General features: G+C 54.5%; 1 protein-coding gene across 2 annotated transcripts; it reads left to right on the forward strand.

Moving 5' to 3' along the window:
• Window positions 1-5,142, forward strand: TMEM59L (transmembrane protein 59 like). 2 transcript variants are annotated; one of them, XM_045496715.1, is made up of 8 exons: window positions 14-275; window positions 1,239-1,395; window positions 1,497-1,606; window positions 2,752-2,904; window positions 3,486-3,588; window positions 3,912-4,029; window positions 4,131-4,248; window positions 4,499-5,142. In XM_045496715.1, the coding sequence occupies exons 1-8, from the start codon at window positions 111-113 to the stop codon at window positions 4,625-4,627; spliced, it is 1,053 nt and encodes a 350-aa protein (XP_045352671.1). In that variant the 5' UTR covers window positions 14-110; the 3' UTR covers window positions 4,628-5,142. The 2 variants fall into 2 exon arrangements, with proteins under 2 accessions (XP_045352672.1, XP_045352671.1); XM_045496716.1 differs by lacking the exon at window positions 2,752-2,904 and having other exon boundaries at window positions 1-275.
• The last annotated feature ends 13,114 nt before the right edge of the window (window positions 5,143-18,256 follow it).

An 18,256-nucleotide genomic window follows, 5' to 3' on the forward strand; every position in this document is an offset into this window, starting at 1 on the left:
CCTCGCTCGGGTGACGTCAGCGACCCGGTCCCCGCCGCCGCCGCCGCCGCCGCATCCTCGGTGCCTGCCAGGACCCGGCGTCCCCCGAGCCCCTCGCGCCCGGCACGGCCATGGCTTCGGTGGCGCTGATGCCGCTCCTGCTGCTGCTGCTGCTGCAGCCTCCACCTGCCACCCCCGCGCCTTCCGCCCGCGACCCCTTCGCCCCGCAACTCGGGGACACGCAGAGCTGCCAGCTGCGGTGCCGCGACCGCTATCCCGGTCCGCAGCTCTCGCAGGTGAAACGCATGCGGCGCCAGCCGGAGGACCCGAGACCTCCCTGGTGGGGGAGGGGTTGGGGATGCGGTTCCCACCGTCGGGAACGCGAGACGGGGGTTCTTCGGAGGGGGAAGGAGTCGGAAATGGGGCTTCCACAATGGGGATGGGTCCCTCTGGTGTGGGAAGGGCTGGAGTCTCTTCTGTTGAGGCGAGCGCAGGGGTCGGGTGTCCCTCCGATGGGGCTTGGGAGTTGCTCCTCCCGCGGAGGAAGGGCTGGGGAGGGGGGGGGGTGGTGTCCCTCTGATGAGGGAGGGTTTGGAGATGCAAGTCCTTCTGATGAGTGCGGAGCTGGGGGGGGGGTCCCTCCAAAGGAGGGGCTGGGAGGGGGACTGAGGTGTCTTAGTCCGCTGCGCAAAGACCCTCGGGGCGCCCATCCCCCACCTCCCTCAGGCCTGACGGTCCTCTTCTCCTCCCCCTCCTCCACCTAAGCGACTTCCACATCCTCCTCCCTACCCTCCCCCCCAAGAGCTACCAGCCCTCATTCACATCCTCAGCGCCCCCCCCCCCCAAGCTGGATCTCCATTTTCCCAGGCCAGAAAATACGACAAAACCTCCTCCTCTTAGCCTCCTCCCTCCTTCCTGAGGCCTGAGAATCCCCCTCACTCTCTGCCCTCCTCCCTGGAGCCTTGGTGGGGGGAAGGCATTTCTCTCCCTCTTATGCATTTTACAACCATTGCCCAAACCCAGTGCCCTCCACGGTCCGTCCCCCTTCTCAAGCTCCCTCCCCTTCTCTCTTCCTCAGAGCTAAGAACCCCCACTAATATTCTTAGCCTTCCTCTCCCCACCTCAATATCTCTGGATTTGGGGGGGGGGGAGGAGGGAGAGGACCACAAATTTTCTATCTCCTGCTCTGAGCGTGTGCTTCCAGTGCCGATCTCCTCCTGCCCCTCCCCCTGGCCTGAGCCCAGTGTCCCCTCTCCCAGGCAGAGCTTGAGGAGGAGGACCCCACGGAGTCCCCATATGAGTATGACAGGGCTGTCCTGATCAGTGCTTGTGAGCGTGGCTGCCGCCTCTTCTCCATCTGCCGATTCGTGGCCAGGAGCTCCAAGCCCAATGCCACCCAGACTGAGTGTGAAGCAGGTGAGGGCTGGCTGGGTGGCCAGGGTGGGGAGGGGTGGCGGGGGAAGGGTCAGCCTTTAGTCACCCCTCCTGCCCCCTCCCCACTCCAACCCATCCCCCAGCCTGTGTGGAGGCCTATGTGAAGGAGACGGAGCAGCAGGCCTGTAGCGAGGGGTGCTGGAGCCAGAACCCGGAGCCGGAACCTGAACCCGAGCCTGAGCCAGAGCAGAAGGTGGGCACCCTCCCACCTGTGGCCCTGGGATTGTCACCACTCTTCTCTACCCCCTCCCTGCAAATCTGCACTCATATCCAGAGTCTCCCAGACTCTGCAGTCCCATTCTGGGCTTACCGGGTGCCCTCGACGGAGTCAAGTCCGGTCTCAAGCCTCAGTTATCACCTCTGTGATATGGGAAGTTCTCTCTCCTCCCACCACCTTACGAGGAGTAAGGAAACAGCCACGGTTTGTCAGTCATTTGTCCTGGTCCAGGCTCAGCCATAGCCTGTCCCAAATTCCTCAGGCTACCTAGAGGCACCTGGGACAGCGCCACTCCCATCTCGTGCCTGCGAAGCAACTACCCGAGTTCATACATTTAGGGCTGTACGAGATGGGATTTAAAGCCAGTGCCACCAAGGCTTATGAACACCTCTCCCCTCACTCGTCTTCTGTGCTATTAGAGCTGACTTTATTGAGCACTTACTACATGCCAGGTGCTGGTCTGAGCACCTTCCTTGTGATGAACAGGTGGCCACTGTCACGGGGGCGGGGGCCCAGAACTGAGTTTCAGGGAGGAGCAACCCCCCACCCCCACTGCAGGGAGAAATAATAATTGCTCACCTGTCATGTCCATAAGTGAGTCTAGGAAACCCTATATCTGGGGAAACTAAGGCACAGGACATCATTCATCACAGCCAGAGACCCATGGACCGAGATTCCCCAGAAAGCTCTTCTCCCTTCACCCATTTTCCTCCACCCCCTCCAGGCCTTCACTGTTCATAAAACACACTGCGCTACGATTCCTTCCTATTCTGAATTCTCTGCTGATGCTGTCAAAATAAGAAGGATGGTGGTGACAAATTTAATAATAGCATCTACTACACATTAGGCGCTTGTGCTGTACCGTTGTCTAGCTGAACTCTCATAACAACCCCGGGAGGGAAGAGAATCATCCCCATTTGAAGGTTCAGAGAGGGCAATCCACTTCTCCGAGGGCAACAGGAAGCCAAATGCAGCTCCTAAGGCCTGTGTTCGTTGTACGAAGCCCTGTTGCCCCAAACCACTTAGCAAATTCCAATCATAGTGAATTCTCCCAGCTCCCCTCCCATTGGTGAACGCCCTGCCTTGGTGACATTTCTGTGCCTTGGGCCTTCCCTTGGCAGAGAAAGGTCCTGGAAGCTCCAAGTGGGGCCCTTTCGCTCCTGGACTTGTTTTCCACCCTCTGCAATGACCTTGTCAACTCGGCCCAGGGCTTCGTCTCCTCCACCTGGACATACTACCTGCAGACTGACAATGGGAAGGTGGTGGTGTTCCAGGTGAGGGGTCTGGCAGGGGCCACACCAGCGTGGTGGGTGGGTGATCAGGGTAAGAAGGGGGGATGCGTTGGTTCTTGGCTCATGGGATGCAAAGTCCTCGGGTGGTCAAGGTTCAGACACAGCTAGATTCAGGGGTTCACTGTCTCACTCCCCTCCTTGACTCTGCTTTTTTCTGTGGTGGCTTCATTTCCAGGCAAGCTCTTCCCTCCTGATAGCTGGGTAGATGCCCAAGGCTCTAGATTATAACCTCTCTGAAGTTGTAACTAAATTGGGACTTACTTTGATTGGCCCTGGCTGGGTCATGTGACCATCTCTCGGCCAATCCCTGTGATTCTATTGGCTTGGTCAGGAGCTATAAAGGATGGGGTCAAGATGAATTGAGATGCCCACAATAGCAGGGAACCACATCCCTGATGTCACAGCCCAGAGCCCCACAGAAGGGTGTCCTCTCTGCACCCAGCGGAACGATGTGCCAGTTGGGCATGGGACAACGTAGCCTTCATGGGCCAGAGATGTGCTTCCCAGGGCTAACGTGGTGACTTTCTAAGTGGCCCTTCTGTGCTGTCTTGTTCTTGACCCAGACCCAGCCTGTGGTAGAGAACCTGGGGCATGAAGGGGCCCGTCTGCAGCGAGTAGAGGTGACCTGGCGGGGATCCCACCCTGAGGCCTTGGAGGTACACGTGGGTAAGTTCTGAGGCTAGACCCATGCTCCATCCACAGGCAGCTCCACTGCCATAAGGCATCCTCCTGGAAGATGAACCTCTAGGAATGGGATTTCTGTCTCTCAACTCTTAGAATTCCTTGGTCCATCTCTCAGGGTTCTGTAGTCTGCTTCCCAGGATTCCATGATCCATCTCCTAGAGTTCCATGGTCCATTTTCCCGGGTTCTGATCTATTCCAGGACTGTATGTCCCATTGCCCTAGGTCCTGGCTTCCTTTCTCCTCTCCATGGCTGCTTTGATCTCTTGGGGGAGGTCCGGGAATTGCTAAGAGCAGACCTGTCTCAGACCCTGTAGGCCCCTTGGACAAAGTGAGGAAGGCCAAGATCCGAGTCAAGACCAGCAGTAAGGCCAAGGTGGAGTCCGATGAGCTGCAGGACAACGACTTCCTCAGTTGCATGTCCCGGTGGGTGACAGGACCCCGGGGGTGGGATGGGAGTGGAGCTGGAAGGGAGGGTCTCCCAAACTCCCACTAGGACCGCTGAGCGTGCCTTCTGGGTGGGTCAGGCGCTCAGGGCTCCCTCGCTGGATCCTGGCCTGCTGCCTCTTCCTTTCTGTGCTGGTGATGCTGTGGCTGAGCTGCTCCACCCTGGTGACCGCACCTGGCCAACACCTCAAGTTTCAGGTGGGCGGGGCCCAGTGGAGGGGTGGGAGAAGGACTGCTGCCTGGTCCTGAATTGGGCCACCCACTGTCCCCTGGAGGCAGGGTCTCCTGACTTGCTGTGTGGCACTGGGCAAGTTTCTTCACTTCCTTATGAGATGGGGGGAACGATGCCAACCCATAGTTGAGGTGACCTGAGATCAGGGGTGGGAAGGAGCCTTGGCAGGGTGGGAGCTCATTAGCCCTCCCTCCATCCCTCTTCCTCCCCCTGCAGCCCCTGACCCTGGAGCAGCACAAGGGCTTCATGGTAGAGCCAGACTGGCCCCTGTACCCTCCCCCGTCGCATGCTTTTGGGGACAGCCCCCCACCCTACAAGCTGAAGCTGGACCTGACCAAGCTGTAGGTGTCCATCCACCCATGCATTGCCAAGTGCAGGGGCTCCGCGAGCCTCGCTTGCCCTGTGCCCAGGAGTCCAGGCCAGGGTGGGACCATCCTTGGGCTCCTCTACCCCCGATCCTTCTTCTTTCCCCAGTCCCACTCCTTGCCCCTCCGGGCCCTGGGATTGCCACGCCCCCAATAGGGGGGTGGGATCTGGCCTTGGTTCCTCCCTGCCCCCCCTTCCCCAGAGTGTGCTACTTTTGTCTTCTATCTTGTAGCTTCTTGAGTATTTGAGCCCCAGTTCTGTGCTGCCTTCCTCTTTCCTCTTTCCTCCCCTTTTGGAGGGTGGGGGCTGAAGGCACAGGGGAGCCACCTTGTGCTAGGGCCCCCTCCTTTTACCCACCTCACCTCCGGAGATCCAGTCCCAAGAGAGGAGGCCCCTGAGAGAGGAGGTGGTGGGCAGCTCCATGCTGGGAGGGCGGCTGAGACTGGGGTTGCAGCATGGGGGTCGGGAGGAATAAACCATGTATATAAAAGATATTTTGGACTGAGCCTGCTTCTGTCTGTCTTTCCATCTGTCCTTGGGAGAATAGCCTGGGCATGGCCAGGACCCCGGTCCACTTGGAGATGGGGACAGCCCTGGCAACTCCCCGTGGCTTGAGGAAGGACAGCCCCTCTGCCACCCAGCCCACATCACACTTCTGTCCCTAGAAAAGTGGCCTTTGCTACCTGCTTGGCCTGGATGGGTCAGTACCCTTTCTTGCCTCCCTTTTAGGGTCCCTTCTGTGAGATGCACAAGTAGAGTCTTGAGGGGGGATGTTTGTTAATGTTGTGGCCATCAGGTTTCCATTGCCCTTTCTTTTGGGGACGGAGTTCTGCTCCACTGGGAGCAGCTTTAGGGCACTGACCTTGGGTCTTATCCCCTTCCCTATCCAAGAGATCCATACTTGGCATGAAAAAAATTGTTTAATGTTTATTTATTTCTGAGAGAGAGAGAGAGAGAGACAGAGCACGAGCTGGGGAGGGGCAGAGTGACAGAACGAGAGGGAGACACAGAATCCGAAGCGGGCTCCAGGCTCCGAGCTGTCAGCACAGAGCCCGACACCAGGCTCAAACTCACGAACCATGAGATCATGACCTGAGCTGAAGTTGGACCCTTAACTGACTGAGCCACCCAGACGCCCCCATACTTGGCACGCATTTCAGGAGGCTTGCAGGACAAGAGCAGCCTCCCCCCATGAGGCCACAGCCATGGCTGTCCATCCTTCCTGTCTATTCTGCTGACTCCCTGAGATTCTTCCAATAAATCCTCTTTTAGCTTCAGCCAACTGGAGTCGTTTCTATATCCGGCAACCAGAGATTGCTGGGGAGAGTTTGGGACGAGGGGTGTGGTGGTGGTCAATGGGGTGGCGGTTTCCCAGGGCTGATGGACATCTATGGGTGACAAGTGGGCTGGGGGAGGGGGTTTAGAGGGAACAAGGTGTGGGGCTGATTATCAGCCCATCCATGCTTCACCTTACCTTGTGTCCCAGGAGGTGGCGATCCACTTGGGCTCTCTGCCTTTTGCTAGAGTCACCACAGGTGGGAGGTGGGAGGAGGGAAGAGCGAGAAGTCCGAGTGTTTCTCTTCTGGTGTCTGTCCCTGTATCCCCCAACCTCCAGCCTGTGCGTGGTCACAGCTCCTCGCTGTTGCTCTCCCAGGGTGCTGCGCCACCTCCTGTCGGTTACCCAACCCTGCCCACGCCTCTGCAGATAGCCCCTTTACTACAACTCCTGAAGCATCCATTCTGAGCGGCTCCTGCCTGCACCTTCCTCCCTAATACCATGAACATCAGGACTCAACATATAGACAATTTAGCCCCCAAGGGATTGTTCTGGGTCCTGGTGGGGTTTCAAGGCAGCCCCTTGGCACGTTGCCAAGAAATGACACCTGGGCAGAGGTAAGAAGCAACAGCAGGCCCGTGCTGCCCAGTAGAGCTTTCTGGAAACATTCTGTCTGCAACACCCCCACCCACAGAACGTCATGGGTCCCTTGCGATGTGGCCGGTGAGACTGAAGACTTCATTTCTCATTTAGTTAGAGTTAGTGTACATTTAAGGCTTTCCCCCTATTTTTTTTTCAACGTTTATTTATTTTTGGGACAGAGAGAGACAGAGCATGAACGGGGGAGGGGCAGAGAGAGAGGGAGACACAGAACCGGAAGCAGGCTCCAGGCTCTGAGCCGTCAGCCCAGAGCCTGACGCGGGGCTCGAACTCACGGACCGCGAGATCGTGACCTGGCCGAAGTCGGACGCTTCACCGACTGCGCCACCCAGGCACCCCAGGCTTTCCCCCTATTTTTGTGTGGTGGTAAACTATATATATCACATATTTTAATCTGTTTTTAAGTGTACAATTCTGTGGCATTAGGTTCATCGACAATGTCGTGTGACCGTCACCGCTATTTAAGTGGCTACTGTAGGGGCGCCTGGGGGACTCAGTCGGTTCAGCTTCTGACTCTTGATTTCAGCTCAGGTCATGATCTCACAGCTTTATGAGTTCAAACCCTGTATCAATCAGGTTCTGCGCTGACAATGCGGATCCTGCTTAAGATTCTCTCTGTCTCTCTGTCTCTCTGTCTCTCTCTCTCTCAGTCCTTCCCCTGCTTGCACTTTCTCTCTCAAAATAAATAAATAAACTTAAAAAAAAAAAAAGGCTACCGTAACTGCTCAGTCCAGTGCAAAGGGGACCCTAATGGTCCTTTCCGCCTTGTCCACGGCCTCCCGTCTCATTGACTCCAAACACCTGGATGGCATCTTGAGTCTTGCCTGTCCTCCCTCCACCTTAACCCATCTTGGCAGAGCCTATCTCCCCCACCCCTCCAACCCACATGCTTTTCTTTATCTCCATGGCAACCAGCAAGGTCTAAGCCGCTACCACTTCTCAACCAACCACTGCACCTGCTTCCCCTTGGGGCTCCCCGCTTCCCCTCCAGCCCCCCTCCAGCTCCATGCAGCAGCTTGGAGCTGCCAGGATAAAGCGATCTGATCCCAGCTATCACCCGCTTCTGGGGTTTACTGCTGCCACGAGGAGTCCAAACAGCCACATGTACCATTGAGGCAACCCACCATCTGGCCCCAATCACGTCTCCAATCACTTCCGTGGAGGCTCTCCCCATCGCTCACTATGTTCCAATCACACTGCTTCTCTCTGGATCCCTGGAGCCTACCTTGTTCCTTCCTGTCCCAGGGCCTTTGCATTTGCATGTGCCTATGCCAGGAACTCCCTCATGGCCCTGCTCTGCCCAAGTCCTCATCTAAAAGGGCTCCTCCTCTGCAAAAGACATCCTGGCCTCGTCAGACTCCTCCAGAAGCCCCTGTTACACCTGTGTTCAGCTTCTGCACCTGCGCTCACCACATTTATAGTTGATGAATGATCACTTATTTCAATGTTGGCCTTCTTCAACATAATTTCATAAACTCAATGAAGGCAGCTCCTGAGGGGCTCGTGTGTGACCTGGCATCATGGAGTAGGTATTAATTGTGTTTGTTGGAATGTCTCCCTATTTCTCGGACCCTAGAAGCAGCCTCATCTGGTCAAGTCCCTTCCGTGCATGGGGTTAGACCTTTTCCCTCCCCTGCTGATCACCACCCCCTCATCACGAGTTGTTATTGCCCTCAGACATCACCAGATTTCCTCTGTTTATCATTTATTTATTTATTTATTTATTTTAATTTTAGAGACGGGTGGGGCAGAGGGGCAGAGGAAGAGAGAGAATCTCAAGCAGGCTCTGTGCTCAGCATGGAGCCCGACACAGGGCTCGATCCCTCAACCCTGGGCTCATGACCTGAGCTGAAATCAAGAGTTGGACACTCAACCGACTGAGCCACCCGGGCGCCCTTATCTGCTTCTTTTTGAGATTTTTGTTTTTAAGTAATCTCTACACCCATCGCGGGGCTCGAACTCGCAACCCTGAGGTTAAGAGTCACATGCTCCACCGACTGAGCCAGCCAGGCACCCTTACCCCTGCTTAACCTTTCAAAGGCTTTCAATATTCGCCAGCCTGGCAGCCACTATTTCCTACCTTTGGGTCTGAAGACAAAATGGGTCCTACCCTCACGGTTCCCTGCAGTAACATCAGTCAACGGTCTAACCTCCGGGCCTTTGCTAGAGCTGCTCCTTCTGCTCGGAACACCTTTGTGGATTTGGTAGGAATCTACCTGGCACCCTACGTCGCCCCCTTCTTGCTTCTGAACAGAGCGCCGGCTTGGTTTGATCAAGATTATGTGGCTTCGGGCAAGCTGAGCAGCATGACCCAAGCCTTCCCAGGCGCGGGTGGGGTTTACTGGGAGAGATACACACACACACACACACACACACACACACACACACACGCACGCGCGCGCTGTCAGCTGGGGTTGTTGAGCGGGGAGGAGGATGTGGGTCTGGAGCTGCCGAGGGCCATTTGTTACCACAGCAACAGAGCCGCCCAGAGGGACAGAGAGAGACCGTGTCTTTATACGCCATCGCGGGAAGTCCTGGATCAAATGTGCCTGAAGTCCACCCTGTCCCTTCGTGTTTGCCTTAAGCCTGTTTGCGTTGGAACTGCAAAGTTGTGACTGGTCCCAGTCTCTTTGCCCTCCCTCCCCCCTCTCAAGTCTGAGCCCCGAGGGCTCGAGGTTCTTGGTATGTTTCGATGCCATGTGTCTAGTGTGTCAATTCTCGAAGCTCTGGGGACCAGCCTAGGGCTGGGCCCAGAGTGGGTGCCTCAGAGATGTGGGATGAATAATGCCAGGTGGTGTGGGTAGAAACTATGAGTTCTGTGCTGTGCGGTGTGGGGAGAGAAGTCCCTTCCAAATATGTGGCGAGCGGCGGTTGCCCAGAAGAGGTGGCAGCTGACTTGGGCTTTGAGGGATGGGTGGAATCTGAGAAGGGAGGGTGTCCTGGATATGTGGGTGTGTTAGAGGTGTCCCAGGGGTGTGCGCGTGTATATGGGAGGTGCGTGAGTGTGTGCATGTGCAGAGAAAAGCGATGTTCACTTATATACACCTACCCTTTGGAGGGCTTCGTCCACCACCCGCAAGGCCTGCATGGCCTGGCCCCTGCCACCTCCTCCCTGCTTCTCCCTCTACTTTCCTCTCTCCTTGCTACAACATGCACCTCAGGGCCTTTGCACTGGTGCGCCCTCTATCTAGAATTCTTCTTCCCTAGATTATCTGGCCCTATCCCTGGATTCATTTTTTTTTTTTTAAATCTGATATTACTTCCTCCCTGAGACCTCCTATTCAGCTCATCACCTGCTGAGTCTTTCTCCTTCCTTGACTTGCTTACGGCTTCATGATCTGTCTCCTCCCCCACCCCAAACTGGACATGCTGCAACAGTCCAGGCTCTGTTCAGACGCACGATTGGGTCTGCTGTGGCCCCAGCATCCCTACTGGCTGACTTGAGGGATGCCCCAGCAGGGCCGCCTGGAATCGCTGGGGGAGACACGCCAAGTGCCGGACAAACGCCTTTGGGCCCCTCTTCCAAGTCACCCCTGTCCCCTTCTCGGAGTCTCAGGAGTGAGAGGGCCCATTGCCTCTGTCCGGGACTCGTCCAAGGAGTACAGGCCCGCAGGAGTGACCTCGTGGAAGAGCTCTGACTCTCTATAGCTCTCTGAGCCTCAGTTCCCTTGTCTGTCCCCACCCCCACCCCCAGGTCTGTGAGTCATCTGGGAAGCTGCCCCCTCTGCCCCTTCCTCTGCCTTCCTCCCGCACTGATGCAGACCTGATGGAGGGTGGGTGGCTGGCTGGCATCATGGCAAAAGGCAGGAGCACCCATGTGTCTGGGGAGTGCAGTGTTGCCATGGCAACTGGTGGTCCTGCTTCCCTGGTGACGGCCTGAGTTCTGGGCCCAGAAGTGGTAATCTGCAGAGGAAGGGAGGAAGGGAGGGAGGTGTCCCTGGCAACATTTATAAACACTTGGAGGAAAGAATGGGGACTCGTGTCTTTCCCTTTGGGGTAGGGGTAGTGGTGTGAGTTCAGGGCAGGCCCCAGTTAGGGGCTGCCCAAGTTCCTTCTCAGAGCCAAGCGCCAGCCCAGTGGGGAAGCCGAGGGGCCTCCAGGAGTCCTATGTCACGTAACACTGCCCACTATCCCTTCACACCTGGTCCTGCCAGGCTCCGTGCAGCTCGCGGCACTCTCCCTCCTCAGGGTCCCCACATCCGTTGTTCCCTCTGCCTAAAAGTTTCTGCTCTCCTCCTGGCCAACTCTTCAGCCTGAGTATCGTCTCTGACCTCCTGGCTCAGCCTGGCCCCTCTAAGTCACTACGCCCCAAATCAAGCCTCTATCATGTTGACAATTAAGTTATTGCTTCTTTGCTTGTGTGATGATTGGTTTAATAAATGTTCCCCCTGCCAGATGCGACGCGCTAGCAGCCTCAGTCACAGCTGTGTCCCACACACCAAGGAGGCTGCTCTCAATACATCATTGTCGACACTCTCCCTCTCACTCGAAGCCTTGCCCACATCACCCCAGACAATGTGGTCTCATCTTTGTCCCTCAGGCTCTTTCTGGCACCAGGCTTGGGCCCTACACATCAGTTCCACCTGGAATGTTCTGAAACATCCTGGGCCCTTCTACAATGTTCTGGAATGTCCCAGAACATCTTAGAACATTTTGTCCCCGGCTTTTATTAAAGCTGGCACATCACCTTCTCCAAGAGGCTCTCCCTAACCTTCTGGCTACAGCAGTCTACCTCACCTGGTCACCCTCAGCCCATTGCCTTTATGACAGTTACCATCATCTGGAAAGGCCTTGGTCGTTGATCCTTTCATGTGTCTCAGATGTGTCTTATGCATTATAGGGGCACCTGGGTGGCTCAGTCAGTTGAGGGTCCGACTTCAGCTCAGGTCATGATCACGTAGTTCGTGAGTTCAAGCCCTGCGCCCGGCTCTGTGCTGACAGCTCAGAGCCTGGAGCCTACCTCGGATTCTGTGTCTCTGTCTCTCTCTGCCCCTCCTCCACTCACACTCTATCTCTGTCTCTCTCAAAAATAAATAAACATTAAAAAAAAAGAATATGTTATTGCAGAGTATCTTGGAGCACGAGGGCAGGGATCTTGTCTGGTATGCATACAGTTGAATTCCCAGTACCTGGCACACAGGAGGTGCATTATAAGCATGTGTTGATTGAATGGAGGGGGTCAGGGATGAGACCAGGGGTTGGTGCTGAGCTCCAAAGTAGGACAGCTCTGACACCGTCCTGCTGGGGCCTTGGGAGAGTTACTTATCTCCGTGAGCCACAGGGTCTTTCTTCCATTTATTTATTTTTTAATTCGAAAGAGAGAGAGAGAGAGAGAGTAGGGCAGAGGGAAAGAGAGAATCCTAAGCAGGCTCCATGTTGAGCGTGGGGCCCGATGTGGGGCTCGATCTCATGACCCTGGGGTCATGACCTGAGCCTGAATCAAGAGTTGGACACTCAAATGACTGAGCCGCCCAGGGGCCCCTCCTCCTTTCTAATTGAGGTGTAGTTTACCAAGGGCAAGGTGAGCCCATTTTCACTGTACAGCTCTGTGAACGTTTACACTTTCCTGTGATGGAAATACAGAACACCCCCAGCTCCAGGGGGGCCCCCTCATGCCCCCTTCCAGTTGGTTACCCCCTAGAGGTAGCCCTAGGTTTGACCTCTACCACCTTGGCTCCATCTGACCAGTTTCCTGTTTTGTTTGTTTTAAAAATTTTTTTTTTCAACGTTTATTTATTTTTGGGACAGAGAGAGACAGAGCATGAACGGGGGAGGGGCAGAGAGAGAGAGGGAGACACAGAATCGGAAACAGGCTCCAGGCTCTGAGCCATCAGCCCAGAGCCTGACGCGGGGCTCGAACTCACAGACCGCGAGATCGTGACCTGGCTGAAGTCGGACGCTTAACCGACTGCGCCACCCAGGCGCCCCTTGTTTGTTTTTTAGTAAGTCAGCTTTAATGAGGCATAATCGCCATCCAATAACACAACCATTCTGAAATACCCAGTTCAATGAGTTTTGACAAACGTAAACCTCCCTGTTGTTCCATCACCAAGATAGCAGAACATCCCATCACCCTAAGTGCTGGGCGGCCAGGAAGGCTCCCTGGAGGAGGAGACCAGCAGCGGACGTGAAAAATGTGGAAGGATGTGCAGAGACCCCTCTGACCTTCCCCTCTGTCATGCCTGAGTGCACAGTTTCTTGTGGCTGCCATAACAGACGACCACAGACCGGTGGCTTAAAGCGATAGAAATTTATTCCCTCACCGTCCTGGAGGCCGGAAGTCTGAAATCAAAGTGTTGGCAGGCAGGCTACCTCTGAAGGCTCTAGGGGAAAATGCTTCTTTGCCTCTTTCCAGCTCTGGTCGCCGCAGGTGTTCCTTGGCTTGTGACAGCCTCACCTCAATTTCTGTCTCTGTCTTCACACGGGCTTCTCTCTGTTTGAATCTCCCTTTTCTTTTCTTTTTTTAAATATTTTATTTTTAAGTAACCTTTATACCCAATGTGGGGCTTGAACTTACAACTCTGAGATCAAGGGTTGTACACTCCACCAACTGAGCCAGCCAGGCACCCCTGATTCCCCTCCCTTTTTTTTAAGTTTATTTATTTATTTTTGACAAAGGGACTGAGTTTGTTTGTTTGTTTATTTATTTAATGTTTACTTATTAAAAAAAATTTTTTTAAAAGTTTATTTATTTTCGAGACAGAGAGAGACAGAGCATGAACGGGGAAGGGTCGAGAGAGGGAGACACAGAATCCGAAACAGGCTCCAGGCTCGGAACTGTCAGCACAGAGCCCGATGCGGGGCTCGAACTCACGGACCACGAGATCATGCCCTGAGCCAAGATCGAGAGTCGGACGCTTAACTGACTGAGCCACCCAGGCGCCCCTAATGTTTACTTATTTTTGAGAGAGAGTGCATGAGCAGGGGAGGGCAGAGAGAGAGGGAGACACAGAATCCAAAACAGGCTCCAGGCTCAGAGCTGTCAGCACAGAGCCCGACGCGGGGCTCGAACTCACGGACCGCGAGATCATGACCTGAGCCAAGATTGAGAGTCAGACGCTTAACCGACTGAGCCATCCAGGCGCCCCAAGAGTTTTCCTCCCTTATTGAGGACATCAGTTAGTGGATTTCGGGCCCACCCTACTCCAGGATGATCTCAGCGTGAGATCCTCACTTTAATTGTTTCTGCCAAGACTCTTATTCCAAAGGAAGGTCATTTTGAGGTTCCAGGTTAGGTATGTCTTTTGGGGAGGACACCATTCAACCAGTGTCCTGAGAGTTTGTTCAATGCCTTTTCAGCGAGACTGTTCACCCAGGGGCAGGGCTGTCTTAGTTTTGCCTGGCACGTGTGTCCCATGCCCACCATGGCCTTTGGTGCACAGCAGACCGTCAATAGGTACTCGCTGAATGCCTGAATAAAAGAAAGGAGAAAGGGAGTCAGCATGGGGCTCTGGAAAGGGCTTGAGACTCAGATTGGAGAGCGGGGTTCCCATTTCCTGATCCTGAGCGTTGGCAGGCTGCTTCCATTGTCTGGGCCCCACCTTCCCTGTTTTGCAAGGTCATCACGAGACCAAGGGTAAAAGGTGATGTAAAACCCACCATTTTAAAGCAAACAATTCAGGGGCACCTGGGTGGCTCAGTCGGTTGAGCGTCCGACTTCAGATCAGGTCATGAGCTTACGGTTTGTGAGTTCGAGCCCCGCCTCGGGCTTGCTGCTGTCAGCGCAGAGCCTGCTTCGGATCCTCCGTGCCCCCCACTCCCTCTCTGCCCCTCCCTTGCCTGCTGTCTCTCTCTCTCTCTCTTTCTCAAAAATAAATAAACGTAAAAAAATAAAGTGGACAATTCAGTGGCATTCACAGTGTTATGCAACTACCATAGCTAGGAAGAGAAGAGAGTCTTCGCCCCTTGGGGAGTCGGCATTCTAGGGGGAGGATGGAAATAGATGACAATTCCCCAGAGAGTTCCTCATAGAGCTACCCTCTGGCCCAGCAATTCCACGCCTAGAGATGTGCCCAAGAGAAGTGAAAACAGGATATCTGTATACACATGTTCACAGTAGCTCTAGTCACAGTCACAAAAAGGGAACAACCCAAATGTCCATCAACGGATGAATGAATAAATGCAACGTAATCCATCCGCACTATGGAATATTACTCAGTCATTCAAAGGAATGAAGCACTGATACAAAGCACGCTACAAAGCTTGAAGCACGCTACAAAGTGGGGGAACTTTGAAAGCATTATACTAAGTAAAATACGCCTGACCTAGAAGGACACATATTGTATGATCCATTTATATGAAACGTCCCAAACAGGCAAATTCGTAGAGACAGAAAGAAGGCGGGTGGCTGCCAGGGGCTGGGAGAAGGGGATGTGGAATGACCGCTCATGGGGATGGGGTTTCCTTTTCGGGACAATGGAAATGTTTTGGAACTAGGCAAATGTCATGGTTGTATGACATTGTGAATGCACTAAATGCCATTGAGTTGCACACTATAAAATGGTGAACTTTATGGTATGGGAAATACATCTCAATTTTATTTTCTTAATATATTTTTTGAAAGTTTATTTATTTAGGGGCGTCTGGGTGGCCCAGTCGGTTAGCGTCCGACTTCGGCTCAGGTCATGATCTCACAGCTTGTGAGTTCGAGCCCCGCGTCGGGCTCTGTGCTGACAGCCCAGAGCCTGGAGCCTGCCTCCGATTCTGTGTCTCCCTCTCTCTCTGCCCCTCCCCCACTCACACTCTGTCTCTCTCTCTCTCAAAAATAAATGAACATTAAGAAAAATTAAAAAGAGTTTATTTATTTAGTTTGAGAGAGAGAGAATGAGCAAGGGAGGGGCAGAGAGAGAGAGAGAGACAGAGAGAGAGAGAATCCCAAGCAGGTTCCACACTATCAGCACAGAGCCCGACACAGGGCTCGAACTCATGAACCGTGAGATCATGACCTGAGCTGAAATCAAGAGTCAGACACAAGAGTGAGCCACCCAGATGCCCCTTTGTCTCAATTTTAAACAGGGGAAAACTGAAATACCATACAGAGTTTGTTAAATAGGGGAAAAAAATCAAGCAGGGCTTGGGGACCCAGAGTAGGGGAGGAAAAATGCTGGGAGCTGCCTTGGGCTTGAAGCCTACTACCTGAGCTGCCCTGAGTGCTGTGTGTTGTTTATTTCATCCTGGCCTTGCTCTGTCCCACAGGGACGCTTTAAACTTGGGAGAACTGAGGGATAAAGTGCTGCAGCGTCCCGCCCAAGGCCTTGAGGCTTATAAGAAGTAGGTGCAGAACTAAGGGTAACAACAAAGGTTAGTGACATTTATTCGATGTTGACTGTCTAGTTTACAGAGAAGCAAAAGGAGGCATTGGGAGCATCAGCAGCTTGTTTCTGAGACCACTCAGTGGTGAAGGGCAGACAGGGTGGACGCTGGCCCCAGCCCGAGGCTGTAAGAAAACGAGGCTGGCTCCCAGGCTTCCTGTTCCTCCTCTGCAACACCTGGGGGTTACAAGGAGGCCTCAGAGCTCTGACCTGGGGCCGCGAGTCCCACAGCTGGTCCGGAGCAGGGGAGCAGGTGGTGAGGCCCCCCGCCTCTGGGAGAGCAATGCCAGCTGTGGGCCAGATGGCGGCCAGGCCTGTGGACGCTGTCTGCCGTGTCCTGCCTCCAAGCTCTGCCAGACCACAGGTCAGCATTATTGGATGAGGGTGTGCGGTAACCTTCGTGGGCCCTCCAGTTCCCCCACCTGCCAGGTTTTCCACCTGCCTGTGTCCCCTCCCCGGTACAGCAGCCAATCAGACTCAGGTCAAGAACCCTGGGGGAGGTCCCTGGCCTCGCTCTGCCTCACTCTCACATTCTATCTGCTGTATCTTCTGTTGGCTTCACCTGCAAAGTACATCCCAGCTAGGACCATTTCCCACCTCTCCCTGGGATGAGTCCCATCACTTGGACTAAATACTTGCCTCCTAAATAATGTCCCTAATTCAAGATATGGTCCACAAGGTTCTCTGTGACCTAAAGCACCACTCATTGCTTCCCACCCGCCTTCTCCTCCCCTCTCCGTCTCCTTCAATTTTCCCTCGCCAGAAAACACTCCAAGCATGATCCTGCCTCAGGGCTGTTGCACTGGCTGTCTGGTGCCACACGATCTTGGAATGCCTGGTATGTCCATCGTACCATGCATCTGTAGTGTGCGAGGGGCCCAGTGAACCTCTTCTCGCTTATCTTCAGCTGTATGTCTGTATGTCTGACATGTGGGGCGGATCTTGGTGTTTATGAAGTGTGAGTGCATATGGATGCCATTGACTGCAGCCGTATGTGTGGCGGGCGTGCGAGCTGTAGGTCTCTGCTGAGCAGGGTTTGATGCCTGCATGTGGTTCATCTGGAACAAAGGCTCAAGTGGCAGGCCGATCTCGGGCGGGCAAGGGTGTGTGCGTGTGCAGAGCTTGCCAGAACTTGAGCTGGTCATGCGTGCACATATTTAACATTTACTGAGCGCTTATTGTGTGCTAGAGAAGTCAGCGGGATCTCTCAGCACCTGATATCTGTCAACTTGCACAATGTCAACTCCTGAGCATTTAACACAAATGACTGAGTATCTACTGTGTACCCACCCGATCCTCTGCTGCAGGTGGATCCGAGTCTGGTTCTATCTGCAGGAGCCTGCTCAAGCAGGCCCCTTGCTTCCTCCTTGCCGTTTGCATGTGTACCCCCTTCTCCTCACACTGATTGCAGGGAAAGCTCTGAACTTCGTTTGGACCCCTGGACCCTGCTGGGGGCTGCACAAGGGAGGGTTGGAGGAGTGGAGATTCTAGGCTTTCTAGGCTACACTTTGGGGGCTGTCCTTGAAGCCTCTGGAAGCTTTACAAAGGCTTTGCTGGCCCTGGGCTCCATGGAGTCTACAGTGGGAGTTGATGGAAGAAGGGAGGGGAGGAAAGGAAGGAAGGAGAACAAAGAGAAAAAGGAGGGACACAGATGCACAGCTTTAAGCCTTGGCTGAAGATTAGGTATTTGTGGGGGGGTTGGAATTTTGGGGTTCAAGGGCATTGGGTCTGGTGAAATGGACTTTGGGGGTATAAGTGTGCTTTTGAAGGGTCTGTGGACAAGGATTTGGGGGAGTGGGAGTTAGGATTGGAGTAGAGGACAGGGGTTTTGGGGTGTCAAAACCAGAAATGTGGGTGAGGCAGGTTTGGGGATATGAGGGCCGGTGATTGGAGTCTGAAGGTGGATGTTCTTGGGTGTGAGAGTGGAGGCTCTGGGAGGGTCAGAGGAGAGTTAGGACCCAAAGCCTGGTTGGCAGTCTCAGGCCGGGGCAGGGGATGAATTCCCACGTTTGAGGGAGGTCTTGGGGAGTGAGTGACCCTGGAAAGGGAGGGGAAGTTCTCAGAGCTCTTGGACCAGTTTCTCCATGCTCCTCCCCATCTCGGCCCCGCCCCTCCCCCTTTTTGGAACAGACCCCGCCCCAGACCAGCCGAACTTCACCTTCGGGCCAGCATCTACTCTCCGAGCCCCCTCCCGGGTCCCACCCACCCCTCACTCTTCGCCTTTGTCCCGCCCCTTCCCAGCCTAGGCCCCGCCACCTAGACCACGCCCCACCCCTTCTCACAGACTCCGCCCCCACCCAGGCCCCGCCCCTCTACCCTGTGTTGAATTGGCCTATGCCTTCACCGCCCCAGCCCTTCCGC

The sequence above is a fragment of the Leopardus geoffroyi genome, chromosome A2, assembly GCF_018350155.1.
Source record: "Leopardus geoffroyi isolate Oge1 chromosome A2, O.geoffroyi_Oge1_pat1.0, whole genome shotgun sequence".
Taxonomy (NCBI): domain Eukaryota; kingdom Metazoa; phylum Chordata; class Mammalia; order Carnivora; family Felidae; genus Leopardus; species Leopardus geoffroyi.